General features: G+C 53.1%; 1 protein-coding gene and 1 pseudogene across 2 annotated transcripts in view; both read right to left on the bottom strand.

Annotated features, from left to right (window-relative positions):
- Positions 1-360: 360 nt before the first annotated feature.
- Positions 361-17159, bottom strand: part of PML (PML nuclear body scaffold) — a 46858-nt gene continuing 30059 nt past the window's right edge. The window contains exons 5-9 of one of the 2 annotated variants that reach the window (XM_004374737.3): positions 13961-14098; positions 12731-12992; positions 11657-11709; positions 2392-2542; positions 361-1133 (exon numbers count right to left, since the gene is read on the bottom strand). In XM_004374737.3, the coding sequence (XP_004374794.1) occupies positions 361-1133; positions 2392-2542; positions 11657-11709; positions 12731-12992; positions 13961-14098 (1377 nt within the window). Of the gene's footprint in view, positions 1134-2391; positions 2543-10006; positions 10661-11656; positions 11710-12730; positions 12993-13960; positions 14099-17159 lie in introns of those variants that run through there. The other variant, XM_012555077.2, reaches the window with a different exon arrangement.
- LOC105756198 (adenosine 3'-phospho 5'-phosphosulfate transporter 2 pseudogene) lies at positions 14299-16682 on the bottom strand (annotated as a pseudogene).

The raw sequence follows: 17159 nt of genomic DNA, 5'->3' as shown, positions 1-17159 counted from the left end.
AGGTTGGGTAGCTGGGGCAGGACAGAGGTCACTTAGAGCCCAGAGGCAGTGGTCTCTTCCGTCAGGGGTCCCTGGTTCTGGCTCCTTGCTAAGGGCGCAGATTGGCGAAGGTCTGGTGAGCAAACCCACAGGCTCCCCCAGGACCCACAAGGGGATCCAGGTGGCCCCTCGGGATGTTTCTTGGCCTTGGAACCTTATCTGTGGGATTTTTACAGAAGTTGGTCCCAGAGAAGGGGAAGTGGTTCTGGGCCAAATGACAACTGAATACGGGGACCTGGAACTATTGTAACTGGTGAGGCCTGGCTCAGGGGCCCCACCCCCCTCTGCCCCTAGAGATCTCAAGCTAGTGACACCCTTCCCTCAGTTCTGCTGGGAGGCCCGTTCTACCAAGCTATGGCCGGAGGGTGGGGCAGAGATGCCCTCCCCCTGTGCCAACAGGGTTGCAAAGTAGGCGCTGAGAGCCTGCAGGTCCAGAGCAGGCTGGGCGGGCAGTGCAGGAGCGGCCTGCAGGCTCAGGTACCGGCTATACTTCTTTAAGCCCCACTTCGGGTCACAGCGGTGGGCAGCCAGCAGCTCCACAAAGCTCACATTGTGCAGGGCCAGAAGGCGGGCGTTGGCCCGGGGCAGGACAGCCGCTCGCACCAGGGGCTGCAGGGACGCAAAGCACTGCAGGTCGCTGAAAGAGTAGACATGCTGGGCCAGCGAGGGGCCTGGGAAGACCTCAAGGAGGTGGCACAGGTCGCGCATGGCGAGCACGGAGGCCAGGGCACTGTGGTCGTTCACGTTTCTTGCCAGGTAGGTCTTGGCCAGGCTCTTGAGTTTGAAGCTGCTGGCCCCGGGTACACACTCCCGGATCAGGGGCAGGGTGGCCAGGAAGCCCGAGATGGCCTCCTGGAATTCCCACAGGCTGTTCATGTCCTCCAGGGCCTGGAAGAAGTAGGGGAGGCTGGGCCCCCACAGCTTATAGCAGGCCAGAATGGGGCGGCGCATGGAGCCCAGGAAGCGGAGGAAGTGCCGCAGGCCCACCTCCAGGGACACAGCCTTTGAGTAGATGCTGAAGAAGGCCTTGGGCTGGATGAGCACACGGAACTTGCTTTCCCGGTTCACGGCCGCCAGCTGGCTAATCTTCTGGGCTGGGCAGGAGAAAAGGGCAGCATGAGGCCCCAGGGGCACAAGAGGTGCTGGCGTGGGAGCAGAGAAGTCTAGGGCAGCTGACCCAGCATCTACAGACCCCACCTTGGGGCCTTCTGGCAGGAACCAAACAGCCTCCAAACGCAGCTCTGACCCTGGGTCAGAGGGGAAGGCCGGGCTGCCCTCCAAAGACCCCTTGCTTGCCTGCTGGGGGCTCCAGCTCCCCCACCCCCCATCACCTTCCCCAGAGTTCACCACACCCTTTTGGATCCAGGTCTCTTCTGTATACTAGCCTCCACCCACCTACACAGGAGACCTCTGATTGGATCCACCTGGCCATCCACCCCCTGCCCTCGACCTCCAATCCCTAAGTCACTTGGCTAAAGCCCCCCAGCCCTGTCAGAGCCCTGGGATGAAGACAACAGACCCACCCAGGCCACTCCATTCAGAGTGAGGCCCAGAGCCTGTGCCTGCATCTGCAAATGGCTTCCCTGCACTATGAAAGCTCTGCTGCTTCTGTGGGCTGGGTAGGCCCCAAGGGTGAATCCATGCCACAGGGCAGGGCCAGGGCTCAGGCTCAGAGAGGGCCAGTGCACGGCCCGGGCAAGCTCTGGGGAGCAGAGGGACCTCCAGGAGAAAGGGCTGTCTCTGGCCTTGGCTCTGTGGCCTCCCTCCAGAGTCATCTGTGGGATGGGCCTGGACTCCGGAATGTCTGGTCATGGCCAAAGGCTATGCGGGTTACTGGCCTCACAGCAATGAGTTCACACACTGGATTTCTGTTTAGAAGTGTGTTCACCGGGCTCCGGGTATATGAGCAGTGCTGCCTCACACTTCCAGGCACTGGTCAAGGCAGAAGTCCTTACTCAGACAGCTAAGCGGCACACCTGGGAGGCCCCAGGTGAGGCAGAGTGCTCTGCCCACTCTGTCTGCAGACACTGGCCAGGGCTCAGGGCTCTCCCCGGCCTTGCACACAGCTCTACCTGCACTTATCTTAGGAATGGAGTCCCTAGGTAGAACAAACGGTTAATGCACTTGGCTGCTAACCAAACGGTTAGTGGTTTGAGTTCACCCAGAGGTGCCTCAGAAGAAAGGCCTGGCCGAAAAATCAGCCATTGAAAACCCTACGGAGCACGCTTCTACTCTCACACATGGGTCGCCATGCGTTGGAATCGACTCAGTGGCAACTGGTGCCAGCGGCGGTATCTTGGGAACGGAGAGGCTAAGCTAGAAAGGGGTAGGGGTGGCCACTGGAGAACCCACTTTCATTGTCAATCCTGAGGTCAAAGAAAACCAGGGGCCTGTCTTCTGCTTGGGGATCGGCGAGGCTCTCGTCCAGGACCCTGAGGGTGCTGGGGCCCTCCAGCTGGAGGTCACTGGACTCGCTGCTGCTATCATCCAGCTCTCGGGAGGACTGCAACACAGAAAACCAACAGGTCAGGGGCTCGGAGGGGAGAGGGTGCATCAGCAACGTGTGCCTGTGAGCAAGGGTGTGCTGAGCGTGAACAGGAGCAGGCTGGTATGGCCGGGGCATCTGTGTGTACACGAGGGAGGTATATTATCGGGGACGAGAACATGTGCATACAGGGGAGTACGTGTGCACCAGAAGACGTGTGTGTACACGCGTGAATGTGTGGATGTGAGGCATGACGGTCGTGTGTGAACCACTGTGCATGCATCAACAAGTGATTAGGTGTGAGGATGTGATCACACAGGTGAGTGTGAAAGCATGTGTGGAGATGAACATGGATGGTCAAGTGTGTGTGTACAAGGGGGTGTGTGTGGCAACTGATGTTGACATAAGTGTGTGAAAGTGTGAAAGAATATGTGGGTGAGCATGTGTATGGGTGAGTAGTGCTGGGCATAGGGGCTCAGGACCAGGGCCAGCTGCTATGGTGGGCAGGGGCTGAGGGGTCTGCTCCTGAGGGGACTCAGAAGAGCCACCATGAACTTGGGGCCAGGATGAAGGAGCCTATCTTGAACCCCAGCTATTTCTCTTGAAGGTCCCAGGAGCCTGGTTTTTCTTGTCCCCTGAGCCAGCAGAGGCCCCAGTGTTCTGCACCAAGGGTACAGGAAGGGCTGCTCAGCCCCCCTGAACTTCACATCTGGATGGACAGACAGATCCTTGGCAGCAGTAGAGCAGACGAGGGAGATGCCTCCAAGCCTCAGAGCCTGGAGAGCTGCCCAGGCCCTCCCTGCATGTAGCGTCCATGTCCCGGGCTGTCTAGGGAAGCCTGTGAGTCCTGGACTCCCCCAGGCTGGGCACTTGAGGCTCTGTCCTCTCCAGCCCCAAGGCCTTGCAGAAACACAGTTTGAAAGGCTCAGAGGTGGGAGGGGAGAAGGGCTCCAGCTCCAAGAGTCTCCGAGGTGCTGGGGCCACGAGGGAGGCTGAGCCTCTGATGAAAACACAGAGTTAGTTGCTCATCATCTGCATAGCTGCCAAGCCCAGATGTCCAGTCTTTGGTGGCCAGCTCAGAACCACCCTGTGAATTCTACCTGTGGACCTTGGCCAGAGACCAGGGGAAAGGGACATGGCCAGTGTCACAGGGCTGGTGGTGGCATTGCTGAGACAGAGTCCAAAGTAGACCTCTGGTCTTTTCTCTTTATGAATTGCCTCCGCCTTGCTGATAGCAGCTGGCATCAGCTGGGGGTATCCAAGGCCTCCATTAACTCTGGCCTCTGGCTAATGGCCCAGTCTTGGAGAATATTAGCATACTCCTCTAGCCCTTCCACTGTCCAGCTGAAACACTGGTTTTCAATAAAATTTCAGGCCAGAGAAAAGTTATTACTGCCCACAAGTAAATTTACATGTTCTGAATTTTCCAAGCAATGTCTGGTTTTTACTTTATTTGCATTTCATAGCCCTGCCCAGGCTCACCAACTTCTTCCCAGTCATTGATAGAAACAGACATTCAGTATAAATCCATCTAGAGCTGATTTTCCTCTTTTTATGGATCTACAGCCAGAATGCTCCTTACAAGCAAGGATGGTGAGACTCTGTCTCAATTACTTTGGACACATCAGTGGGAGAGACCAATCCGTGAAAGATATCATGTTGGGTAGAGGGTCAGCAAAAAAGAGGGAGACCCTCAATGAGCTGGACTGACACAGTGGCTACAACAATGGGCTCAAACATAGCAACTATTGTGAGGAGGGCGCAGGACCAAGCAACGTTTTGTTCTGTTGTACGTGAGGTTGCTTTTAGTCCGAGCTGAAGCGATGGCACCTAACAATAACACGTACAGATCTCATCAGAGACTTTGCCAAATGCTTTGTCTCTCCACTGCCTTGGTTCAGCCACGTCATCAAAGGCTGACTGTACATGCCCTGCTACAAGTGAGCCCACACTGCTGTCTCCCTATAAGGAGCCTTCTACAAGCAGTCGTCATCAGAGTAGACTCTGCATTCATTCCCTCTGGGAGAATCAAGATGTTTTCTTTCTGCAGCCTCCCAGCACCTGCCCCATTCACAAAGCAGTGGTTCTCTCATACTTTGGCTAGTGGAGGGACTGGGCTCCCTTGCTCTGGGCTCCCCGGGACCTCAGCTCCCTCTTGCCGATGGCTGAAGAGTGGTCCTCTCGGCCAGGTCCTTTCTGCCACCCACTGACATGGTGCTCTGGGCGTTGTCTTCTTTGTTCGTCTTTCTGCTCCAAAGATAACTGCAAAAGCCCCTCTGTGCGTCTACTGGTCTCCTTCTATTTGGAACTTCGGATCTTTGGATGTTCTTTCAGGCCTTAGAGCCATGTCTAGAATTACAGTCATTTCACCTTCGAATCTGCTCTTCTAAGAGTAGCTCCCCAGAGAGTCGCACAGCTGTATCTTTGGGATACCTTCCCCATCTCTACATCAGGAGCATTTATGATGGCCAGCAGTCTCCCATTGTCCTGGGGCCATTTTCCCTCTTATAGTCATGAGAACGTCCTTCTGCCTGAACTTACTGAAGCTGCCTTCTGTAAGAAAATCCTGCTAGCTCCCTTAATAAAAGGATACCTTCTTTCTACTGAGTATGTCAGTGGATGGAAGGATGGATATTTCAGCCGCAACTCTTCTTCCTCCAAGATTCCTCTTGCCCTTGAGAGCATCCATAACGTATGGCTGCATCATGGGGCTGGTCTCACTGGGATGCCTTCCATTTAACTCTGGCCAGCATTAAACTCACAACATACCCTCTAAATCCCAGCAACACAGCTGGGAAGTAGCCAGAACATTTAAAAAGACTTTTCTAAAGACCCAGGTTTAACAAAAGGACAATCAGCACATAGAGGAATCTGGCATCGGACGTCTTTTCCTCTCTCTAAACATTAAGGGAAACTCTGATGTTCCACCTCCCATACCCCCTCTCCTGGGCCTTATCCACAGATCAGGGTAACTGGATGGGTGGAGGGAGAGGACAGAGAAGGACAGTCGTAGAGACCAGAACCCAAGAAGCCAGGAAAGGGCCTTTCACTGGAAAAGGCTGAGATTTGCTTGGCAGGGAAAAGGAATGGGGGCAGGAGGAAATGGGGAGTGGGAAATAGAGAAGAGCCTATGTATGAGGGCTAGACAGTGAAAGGTAGGGAAAAGCTTTCAGGAACTATGGTGTGGGAGATGGTGAGAGCTATAGGAAAGGAGAAAAGCAATTTAAGAAGTGCTGCAGTAGGTTGGTGAAGAGCTTGGCTGTTAACCAAGAGGCTGGCAGTTTGAATCCACCAGCCGCTCCATGGAAACTCTATGGGACAGTTCTACTCTACCCTATAAGGTCGCTATGAGTCGGAAATGACTCGACGGCAACGGGTTTGTTTTGGATATGAGTTGGATCCACTTTCATATTCTTTGAAAGATGCAAGTAAATACTGGAATTTGTTTTTATTATACTTGGTTAATGGACGGTGTTTCTTTGAATGCAAAACTGTCCTCAGACCGAGCCACATGGGGTCCAGGAATTTTCCAGGCTACACGTGCTACTGGGATACACGGACAATCTGGTTCACAAGCTCTATCTCACTGATCTTCATCACAGATCTCAGGGCCTGAGCAGGTCAAGGGCATTCCAACTCAGCACGGCAAGCCTAACAGGGGCACTCGTAGGAGGCAGCTGGGCTGACCCTTTAACCACCTTCCAAAAGTCTAGGAAGCTTATCTGGGACGATTCAGCCTCTTCTGTCCGCAGCTGTATCATACCCCAGTATGGACATGTCACCTCCATTCAAGGCTGAACAGACACACGAGCAGCGATCCTCTGCTGCAGAGGTGGTTCTGTACTTCGGCTGTGCGTTAGCATCCTTAACCAATCTCAATGCCCGGGCTGCACCCAGGAAGGCATAGTTCAAACTGCGCAGGGTCAAAAGCCGCTTTCTTAATTACTGACTCATTCCATGTGTAGTCAATAGTCAATCAATCAGACGAGAGCCAGACTCTTTGATGGACAGCATCCAGTCACATGGAAATATCTAGTCTCCAGCATTAATGCTCATCAAGAGCCCCAAGCTCCTAAGGAACTCTCTCCATCACTCAAGCTTCAGCCATGGCCGGGAGCAGTTTGGCAAAACACATGCACCACTGTTTTTTCACAGACATGAAGCCCCAGCTTTTGCCAAGTCTGGAAGGCCCTGGAGATAGCTCACATGTATCCTTGAACTGGACCATCCCGTTAGCTAGCCTGTGGCCTCTACTGTCCCTCTACCTGCTCTGGTCCCTGGGCAGGGCGCTGCTGCCCTCAGGGAACACAGCTCCCACCAGCCTCCCTCGGGAGGGGGCCATGGAAAGAGGGTGATGGTCACTCACCAGCACCATGGTCCCCCTCCCCCATTAGCTGCTCCCCACAGGCAGGGACCTATCTACAGAAAGTAGCAGCTAGGGCAATTAGTGTTTAATTGCTGAATGATCTCTCACACCTGGTGAAGGAAACGGTGATGGCCAATAGAAACTGCTCATTGGCGCTCCTCCTCAAGCGGCGCCCAGGGCACGCAGGCACGCAAGCACGAAGCACCCAGAAGCAAGCACGAAGTGTTCAGGGCATGCGCCCTGCCTGCGCCAGGCTCCCTCGATAGGCCTCTGCCCACAGACCTCCCTTCTCCGGTCATCACCACCACTTCTGCCAGGCGCTACCGCGTTGGCCAGGCCCTCCTGCTTCCACTTGGTCCTGTGGCTGCGAGGTGCTGGGGCCAGTCACCTGTGGCAAAGCTGTGTGAGAGCACCTATCTTTTCTGCTTTGAGTCCTGAAATGGGAGCCCCATGGCAGAGACACTGCTGACCCACCCTTGCAGCTTGTAAGCAGCCCTCACCCAAGCCCCACAGTCGGGCCTGGGGCTCGCCCCTTCACCCCTGACCTCGGCTCCATCTGTGGCCCACTCTTCAGCCCACCACCTCTTCCAGCACAGCCGAGGCCTTTCACAGAAAGCACCTCCTCACTCTAGCAGTCTCATAGACCACAGGCCCGCGCCTGAGCCCCCAGACGTGCCTAGATTCCAGCAACAGACAGCCAAGACCCAGCAGGCAGGTCCCTACATGCCCTGTACAGTCGGAAACTGACCTTCTTAGCAGGCCGTATTTTACAACGTTCCCTCACCAGGAGGCTCGCTGAAGACCCTGGACAGGGAGACAACGGGATTATGTGGGAGCCTGGAGCACCTTGCAAATACTGCCTGGTCCTTCTCTCTAAGCAGGGAGTAAGAGTTTGCAGTGGGGGGTGCTGCAGGTGCTCTAGGGGCCCCAGGGGTCAGCAGGGGGACATGGGAGGAGGGCAATGAATGCATAAAAACAAGAACAAACATACCCACTGCCTTTGAGTCAACTCCGACTCATGGAGACCCCACGTGTTACAGAGTACAACTCTTTCAAAGGGCTTTCTTGGCTGTAATATTTACTGGAGATCACCAGGCCTTTCTTCCATGGCACCCCTGGGAGTGTTCGAACCACCAACCTTTTGGTTAGTAGCTGAGAGCAGACTGTTTGCGCCACCCAGTGACCTATTTGTTTTTTCAAAGCATTGTTTTTAAGAAGTTTGGGACTCCTGCAATGGTTAAGTTTTAAAATGTGCATCTAAAGAACGTATACAGTGTTCAGCTGCAGTTCAGGAGGAAGTAGGAGCATTTGAAGATGCAGGAGAGATGAGGATGAGGAGATGGGGTGAGGGTCCCAAGGAGGTGGGGAACAGGACAGAGGTGGGGCAAGTCCCAAAGGGAGGTGGATGCCACATCCACCCTAACAGAAGGGACAGGGGAGGATGCGGCAGGGCAGGTCAGTCTGTAACAGGGCAGCAGGACATCAACAGTTCCCATCCCATCTGAGGGCTCCTGTCTTATCTGTAAAGCAGGAGGTGTGGTCACCTGCCTCCCTGAGGGTCACAATGAGGGACCAGAGTGAGGCAAGTGGAGGCGAGGAGCTGCTGCAGAGCGGGAGAGCACGCTGAGGTAGGACACCCGAGACTGTTCACAGCGCCAGGAGGCATTACAGGTTGTTGCTGTTAGGTGCCGTCGAGTCGGCTCCAACTCATAGTGACCCTATAGGACAGAGGAGAACTGCCCTGTAGGGTTTCCAAGGAGCGGCTGGTGGATTTCAACTGCTGAGCCTTTGGTTAGCAGCGGAGCTCTTAACCACTTTGTAGTTTTCCTGGAGGTGTGACTTTTCTCCAACAGAGTTCAGCCTGCAGATGGCAGCACAGAGGCAGGACTAACAGAAAAGGGTGGGGGGGACGAGAGTAAGAAGAAAGAGGTGAGATCCTGATGAGAGACAAGCTGAAATGGTTGACGGTGCTGACTGGAGAGAGGTGAAGACAAGAGGGGAGACAGCAGAGAGGCTGCAGTACCCCGGGACAAGGAACCAAGGTCTGCAGGTTAACGATGGACGGTGCGAGGAACAGGAGGCTGTGAGCAGTTGGAGGTCTGAGAGGCACACTGTAGAGACGGACGGTTCTCGGGGATGGTGACGCCCAGGGTCTGGCCATGGAGTTAGCAGCTGAAGGAGAGAGGGGTGAAGACCTCTGAGAGGTCAGGGAGTGGTGGGTGTCAAAGTCACCCAGGAAGAAGGCAGGACTTGGATAGGGACAAGAAACCTGGAGGCAGGGGCCAGTCTCCCCTACATGAGGGGGAGGCGAGATAACTGGGTGGAGCGGGGGTACACCCAATGGCTGGAACCTCCAAGGCTGGGGGAATCTGATCTGATGGTGGAGACTTAACAGTCCATGCAGCAAGAAGGGCCTTGAGCCCACCTCCGACCTCAGGTGCTCACAGGTGTGGGAGGAAGAGCAAGACACAGGATCTCAGAGGAGAACCAGTCTCGGCAGGAGGAGACAGAAACAGCCTGCGAGAAGAGGTAAGTCCATCAGGGACTGGGGTGACCATGGAATAAGGGTGCGCAAGGGTGATCTTTCAACAAATATTTATTGAGCAGCCATGTCTGCCAGGTCACAGGGCGGGTACAGTCCCTGCCCTGATAGACTCAGATCCTGGCAGAGGCCCAATGCAAAGGCTTGGGGTGGGAGACGGGGTGATGGGAGGCTACACTATTGGTGGTGGTGGTGGGGGTTCGTTCAGAACACAGAAAGGCACAATGGGCCAGAGAACTGCTTCCTTGGGCAGAGAGACCCAGGGGGGTGAGAATGGGAGCCTGAATGTCAGCCTTCGGGGATCCACATCTCCCTGCCCAGAGGTCCCTGTAGTCATTCATTGCTTTGTTCTCTCATTGACCAATATTTATTGAATGCCTACTATGTGCAGGGCCTCTAGGGCTGTGGCCGGGGTGTGTGGCCACAGTTACAAGAGAATGGCTGCAACAGCAGTAAAGGACAGGGGCCCTCAGGGCTCTCAGGGGGTTCGCCAGAGGGGGGCCTGGGCCGGGGCTGGTGACAGCCTCTCTGGAGGGGACGATGGGAATGCAACTGGAGAGGCTTCCAGCGGGAATCAGACTTGGGGATTCTCCACAGGGGCTCTGTCAGAATCCCTAGGGGGATCTCCTGCCCCAAGAATCTGGGGTACCCTCCGTCCCCCCTCAGCACCCCTGGCAGAGGCAGCGAACTGGGAAGCCACTGAGGAGAGAGGGAGGGCAAAAAAGTGGTTGATCCACTGGGCTACTCGGGAACCCCGGTGTGAACGGCCACGGGGGCGCCCTCCTCGCGCCCGGCGGGGCCGGCAGGTGGCCCTTTGGAGGAGGGTGGGAGCCTCTTGGGGTGGGGCTGAATGGTTGGGAGGCCCTGAGGTGGCAGGGATGGTGGCTGGGGCCGCAGGGACAGCGGGAGTCCACACAGGGGCACAATACACTCTGAAGGGAAAGCGCATGGCCCGGTGAAGGCAGCTGCCTCTCGGTGCTCTGTGTACCGGGAAGCAGATCCCATGGTGGATGGCGCCGACACGTTCCTGGTGACCGGCGAACAGGCTGGGAGGCTGGGCCTCAGGGTCGTCGGCTTGCTCAGCAGGATGGTGGGGAGACCAGGCAGGGGGGCGGCACTTGTTGCGGGGCCGACGGGAGGCCCGGCGGGGGCGGGGTGCTCCTCGTGCTCTCAGCAGAGGGTGGGCTGTCGAGGAGGGTGGCGCAGCCGTCTCCATAGGCTCCACGCGCTTTCCAATACAGAACCTCAGACTGAGGGCTGGAAGGGAGCTCAGGGCCACCCAGTCCAACCTTTCACTCTGTTCAGATCCCCTCTTCCCCTGGACGGGTGACAGCCCAGCCTCTATTAACAGACTCCAGGGACAGAAGGGTCACTACCCATAAGGCCACTTATTCCATTGCGGGATGGCTTTACAGAAGCTCTTTCTTACATAGACTCAAAACTCGCTCATTTGGCCCCTGTAGGTGCGGCCCCCGTGACTTCACACCCCTTCACAGGCCCTCACTGGCTGGGGTTAACCAGGGAGTGAATTCTTGTCCAGCCTTGGCTGAGGACTTAGAGGGCAGAAAATGCATAAGGAAGCTTCAGACAAAGGCATGGGATACAGGCAGTCCCCGGGTTACAAACGTCCAACTTTTGGACAACTCGTACTTAAGAATGGACTGCCATAAAGCCTACAGTATTAAAAAATTTGAGTTAAATACAATAGTTCTTAATAAGGAACGCACACACTGCTTTGTGAAGCTCATGAAAACATTGCACAGTTTGGAAGTTTTTAAGTGTTTTGTATTTAGAGAAAGGTAAAATGTACACCATATGCTAAGACAAACATTTGACTGACGCTAACTAAGAATCGTATGTACCTGTTCTGACTTACCTACAAATTCAACTTAAAGACAGTCTTAGGGACAGATCTGGTTCATAACCGGGGAACTGCCTGTATTCCAGAAAAGAGACAGGGCTCTGGAAGGAACACTCTACCAGCATTTCAGAAGAGTATGTATGGTTATGAAGGCTCCTGCACTGGTGTGGTGGGAGGCCTGGGGTGGTCCAGGCAGGCAGTTGGCACGTGGAGGCCATCCCCAGCACAGCTCAGGACTCACTGCCTTGCTGGAAAACTCCCCAGGCGCAGGGCAAGTCTGAGAGTCACCTGCTGAGCCTGTGCCCCCTGGGACCCGGAATGGGCGGAGGCAGGAGTCCTGGGCTGAACTGCCGGGCCACTCACCGAATTTTCTGCATCTGAGTCTTCTGAGCTGCTGATCACCACGACGCGCTCCTCTGAAAACAGGCAGGGAGACACCATTAGGCCTTGCATGGGTGCACTGGGCAGGCGAGTGGACTGTGTGGGCAAGGCGTGCCCTGCAGGGAGGACGTGAATACTCACTGTGTATGTGAGGCTGCATCTGTCTCATGTGTGCAGAGGGGTTATTCACGAATGGGTGTCCAGCATTTCTTGCTGTTAACATTTAATTAGGCTGTTCGCCCTAACTTCAGAATTTGCTCCTTGAACAGGAGGCTCGACAAACACCACCTAGTTTGGAACTTTTTGCAACCCTAACAAAGCACATTGGTTTGTTCCAATTCTCAGCCCCATGAGCTGTGACATCTACAGTCAAAAGATGGCTCATCTAGTTAATCAAAACCCTTTGATAACCAATAGCACTTGTGAGAAAGGAATACCGGTCAGGGCTCAGTGTGTGACCAGGGTCAGGGCTCAGTCTAGGGCTTCGAATGAAGAACAAAGATGGCCTCTGGGTGAAGCAATCCAGGAAGCACACCTCTCTTGATCCAGAATTCTATGGGTTGACCTCAACTCTTGCCCAAGGATTCCCTGTCTGGCAGTGGCCATGAAAGAGATCTCGAAAAAACGAGATCCCCCACGGGGATGGCCTTTGCAGAAAAAATCTGGGGAAATGATGGGTGTGGACTTCACCCAAGTCTTTACCCAAGGCACCCACCAGCAAACATTTCTTGGAGAGACCCACCCTGTGCAGAGCATGGTACTGAGCACTCTAAGAGTGTGTTGGGGGAAGGAGCTACAACTACTTTGGGTTTTAGCCCTGCGTGCTCCCCACATTTGGATCACAGCAAAGCACGTGGTGAACCTCATGGACTCTCACCCCCAGGTGAACTGGGCTTTCCGTAATCTATTCTGCAGCAGCTCAAAGCAGGGGACACAGGGGAATCCGGCTGGTTTGGGGCTCCCCAGTTGGGGCTCAAAATGCAGAAGAGGGGTCCCACCCAGGCCCTGAAGAACAGCGTGCAGGCCTCAGCCTCTGCTGCTTCCCCACCTCCCTACCTGCCTCCTCCCCAGGCTCGCTGGTCACATGGTTGTTGTTGAGCAGGAGGACCTTGTTTCCAGTGTCGGGGCTCCCGAGGCTAGGGGGTTCATCCAGGTGGGGTGGCGAGACTGCCTTGGAGGTGCTGGGCCTGGGCTGCTCAGGGGAGCTCCGGGCCAGCCTTTCTTCCTTCTCCTCCTCAGACTCCAACTTGATGATTTTCCTGGGGCCCTCGGTCTGGCAGGATTTCCTCTTTTGGGGTGTGAGTGGGCTGGGGGCCTCCTGTGCAGTGGGAGAGTCACAGGGCTGAGTCAGGTACCTCCAGGGCACTGGGCTCGTGCAGAGGGTGGGCAGGCGTGGTGGGGCTGAGACCCCTCTGCCACCATGCCCGCCCCTCCTCTGCTCTCTGCCTGGACAGACCACGCCTCTCTTCAGACAGCCCTCCCACAATGCCCTGCACTCTGGTCCTGGCTGTGGACCACCAACCCCTGCTGGCCACTGGCTGTCCTGCAGGTCCCAGCTCCCTGGCTCATGCTTAGAGGGGAGCTTCCCTGCAGCCAAGAGCAAGGAAGAGCATAGAGTAGGTGCTTAACGTGCACTTCCTCACTGATGAGCTGATGGCCTGAGTTCTGCTGCACCCCTTACTGCCTTGCTTTGGTAGAACCTGGGAACTCAAAGCTTTTATAAACTCCTGCTCTCAAGTGGGAGGGCAGGGGCCTCCCACCCTGATGGTGACACCACAGCTATTCTGATCAGGCAGCAAATTGAGCAATTCTGTCCCTAGGATATAAGGCCCGGGGAATATAGTGGCTGGGACGTGGGGGCAGGGGGAGGAAGAGGCACTAACTCCACACATGGAATTTAAAACATTATCAACCACTTCCATAAACTCAACTTGCTCAAATGGACGAAGCTGATAAAAGTATATGCAGAAGATGGGAGAATGGAGTTACTATTGTGTGGAGAGGCAGGTTCAAGCTTCTTTACTGTTGCCACGATATTGTTCTCACCATGAGTGTGTAATGTAAACCATCATTTTAAGGACTCCCCAGCCAAAGCTCAGAGTGGACAGAAGGACCACCCAGATGTTTTTCCCAGACTTTTCATGGCTTCCCATGGACTGGGAACCCAGCACGGTCTCTCTGGGGTCCCCTTGCCCCACTCGTGTATCCATGTCTAGGGCCAACACGGATCCTGGATGAGGCCCTTGGGAGGGTAGATGGGTGGGTGCAAGCTGGACAGAAGCTTACCTCTCGATAGGAGGGGTCTTTGATGGAGAACGCATACATGGGCACAGGGTGTGCCCCGGGCTCTTGCTGTACCACAGCCATCGGCTGGGCCTCACTCAGCCCCATGACCTGCGCCTGAGCCCTCTGTGCCTCCTCTGGCTACAAAATCGAGAAACAAGAGAGTCAGAAACGACCAGGCAGCAGGCCCAGGGTTAGGGACCCCAGGCCCATTGTCAGCCCATGCCTGAGTGACATCCCCAGGGTCTCACGCAGCCCCAGGTGCAGGCTGCCGGATCCAAAGGCAGGAGCCCACCGAGAACAAGAGGCCTCCCCACATCCTCCATGACTTCACCGCCTTCTGACCCAGAGTTGCTGGTGGTCAGGAACTTCCATTCATGTGTGTCCTAACAGGGCTGGAAGATGGCCTCAGGGATCATACTGCCCAACTCTCTCCCCAAGCCCCATAACTAGCCCCAGCTTACACATCTCCGGGGACAGAGGGCTCACTACTGATGGAAGCAGCTCCTGCTACAGCTGCAAACTTCTAACAGTGAGAAAATCCTTCCATTGAGCTGAAGCAGCCTCCCTGTGACCTTAACTCTGCCTGGGTCAGAAGAGCTGTCATACAAGTTGGGCCTATTACTTAAAACACACTGGACCTCAATCTCCCTTTGTAAAGTGGGAATAATATTTGCCTCATAGGGTTATACGGATTAAATGCGCTAATGTAGGTTAAATAATTAGAACAGCACCTGGTACTTATAAAGTGCGTATAATATAGTAATAATTACTGGTTTTTTTTTTACATCACAGAATAACTTTTACTTATAATGAATGCTATTCTCTCCAAACTTTAAATCATCATTTCACTTTTATAATAGAGAATCAATTTAAATACCACCAAAATGGAAGGAAGACCAAACAATCTGCTATTACATATCAGTTTCTCTGATATGTCATAAATGATATCCAGTTAGTCTTGCAACATGGTCCATTTCCAATGAAAATACTCATTAAACTGCTAAGAAGAATTTCAGTCCTTCATATTGACATTTTATTCTTAAGAGGTGCTAGACAGTGGCTCTCTTGACTGCTTCAGGGGGAAGACAGTCACACTGTTCTGAAGAAAAGGCTGACATCACAAAACCACTTCATCATATGTGATCCATCCACAAATGGACAGCATGTCTTCAGATCCTTTGGTTTTTATAATAATCCCTTTGTAAATTATTTGACGATTGTTCCCAAAAGATTCTACTGTGAACAGTATGAATCACTGCCTATACAGTTTGTGCCAATGTTCTTGACTTTCTCTTACCCACTGATTTATCGGGACCTTGTAGTGACGGTAGCCTTATTTTGTCCATACCTTTGCTGTAAACATTGAGATATACCAAGGACAACCAATAAACCAGACCATACATACTGAAATCTGAGTGGTTTAGCAAAGAATATAAATCAAAGTACAATGGTCCTTGCTTTTCTTCCTACTGTCACCGTTACAGCAAGAAGTGCACCAAAAATTTTAATCAAAGCCAGGACAAAGAAGATTCCAAAATACCCAGTGAGGGAAAAAAGGAAAGCATAACCATAGGTCCGAGCTGGATTCTTTGAACAAAATGTTACTGCAGAGCATAATCCACTAGTACATGTCAACCCCAATAAAACATACACAAAACCTATCTAATACAGATACAGAACCATTTCTGAATTAGAAGCATCACAGAGTTTCCTAGCTTTCTCTTGGATGTTTCCAGTAACACCATCTGCACGTAGTGCCAAGGAAATAAGGATCACCCGTCAGGTTGAAATTTGGTGCAACTGCGCTGTCAGCCAGGGTAAACCGTATCAGGCCAAGGCTCATCCGTGCTGTAGCAGACACATTTGCAACCTTATATTGCCTTCCTTGAATAAAAATTCCTCCTAGCGTAACAGACTCATAGCAACTCTATAGGACAGAGTAGAACCGCCCCAGAGTTTCCAAGGAGCGCCTGGTGGATTCAAACTGCCAAACTTCTGGTTAGCAGTTGTAGCTCTTAACCACTACGCCGACAGGGTTTCCAAATAAGATTTCCAAGGAGCGCCTGGTGGATTCAAACTGCCGACCTTTTGGTTAGCAGCCATAGTAGCTCTTAACCACTAAGCCACCAGGGCAACAGTATGGTATGGTATAGCATAACAGAAATCAACTTGAAGATGTCTTGGGTAAGATAATTCAGGTAGCCCAAGGAAGTGTTTGATAACCCCATAGTACCCACAATTAGAAAAGCTATTATCATGTAGGTTTTTCCTGATGTTCTCCTTTTGTCCTGAATAAGCTGAAGTTTTATTAGGCCAAATAATTTAAGGTACCAGCCATAGGACTTAAAACCCTCCACTGAAAACATTAATTCCTGTAAATATCCATAAATTTAGGTAAAATACAGGAAGGCCAGCAACACCTATGAAAAACTGAGTAAAGTTTGTTAAATCTGCTGAGATTTATGCCAAGGACCACGATGGGATCTATTGACTCAATGTGTGGTGATATTGTTTGGGTTTTGGAAGGGACAGTGACAGAAAATATATTTCCTGGAGTTGCTTTGAGATCCACTGTTCTTATTTTGCTGCATTCAGTGCTTCCAAGGTTATCTTTGTTGATTTCCTCTGTTTTGTTCAGTTTTTCTTTTGCTTGCTGATTTACGTCTTTAGTCACGTTATCAGAAGGAACCAGGCCCTGGATAAGGACCTCATGCTTGGTGAAGTAGAGGGTCAGTGAAAAAGAGGAAGACCCTCAACAAGATGGACTGACACAGTGGCTGCACCAATGGGCTCAAACATGACAACAACTGTGAGGATGGCACAGGACCAGGCATCGTCTCATTCTGTCGCACAGGGGGTCGCTATCAGTTGGAACCGACTTGACGGCACCTGGAAGAGTGACCCCAGCCCAGATGGTGCCTCGGCCAGAGAGTGGAGTTTCCCCCTCCCCAGGTCTGTCACCATCACCTCCTCCTCCTCTCCTATTCCTGCACTTTCCACCGGGGTGGCCACCTCCTCGTTAGATGCTTCAAAAAAACCAAACCCGTTGCCATCAAGTCGATTTCGACTCATAGAGACCCCATTGGACACGGTAGAACTGCCCTGTAGGGTTTCTGAGGAGCAGCTGGTGGATTCGAACTGCTGATCTTTTGGTTAGCAGCCAAGTTCTTAACCACTGTGCTCACATCTAATAATTACT

The sequence above is a fragment of the Trichechus manatus genome, unplaced genomic scaffold, assembly GCF_000243295.1.
Source record: "Trichechus manatus latirostris isolate Lorelei unplaced genomic scaffold, TriManLat1.0 scaffold00030, whole genome shotgun sequence".
Classification (NCBI taxonomy): domain Eukaryota; kingdom Metazoa; phylum Chordata; class Mammalia; order Sirenia; family Trichechidae; genus Trichechus; species Trichechus manatus.
The sequence above is the reverse complement of the archived record's forward strand: the minus strand, read 5'-3'. Positions and strand labels throughout refer to the sequence as shown.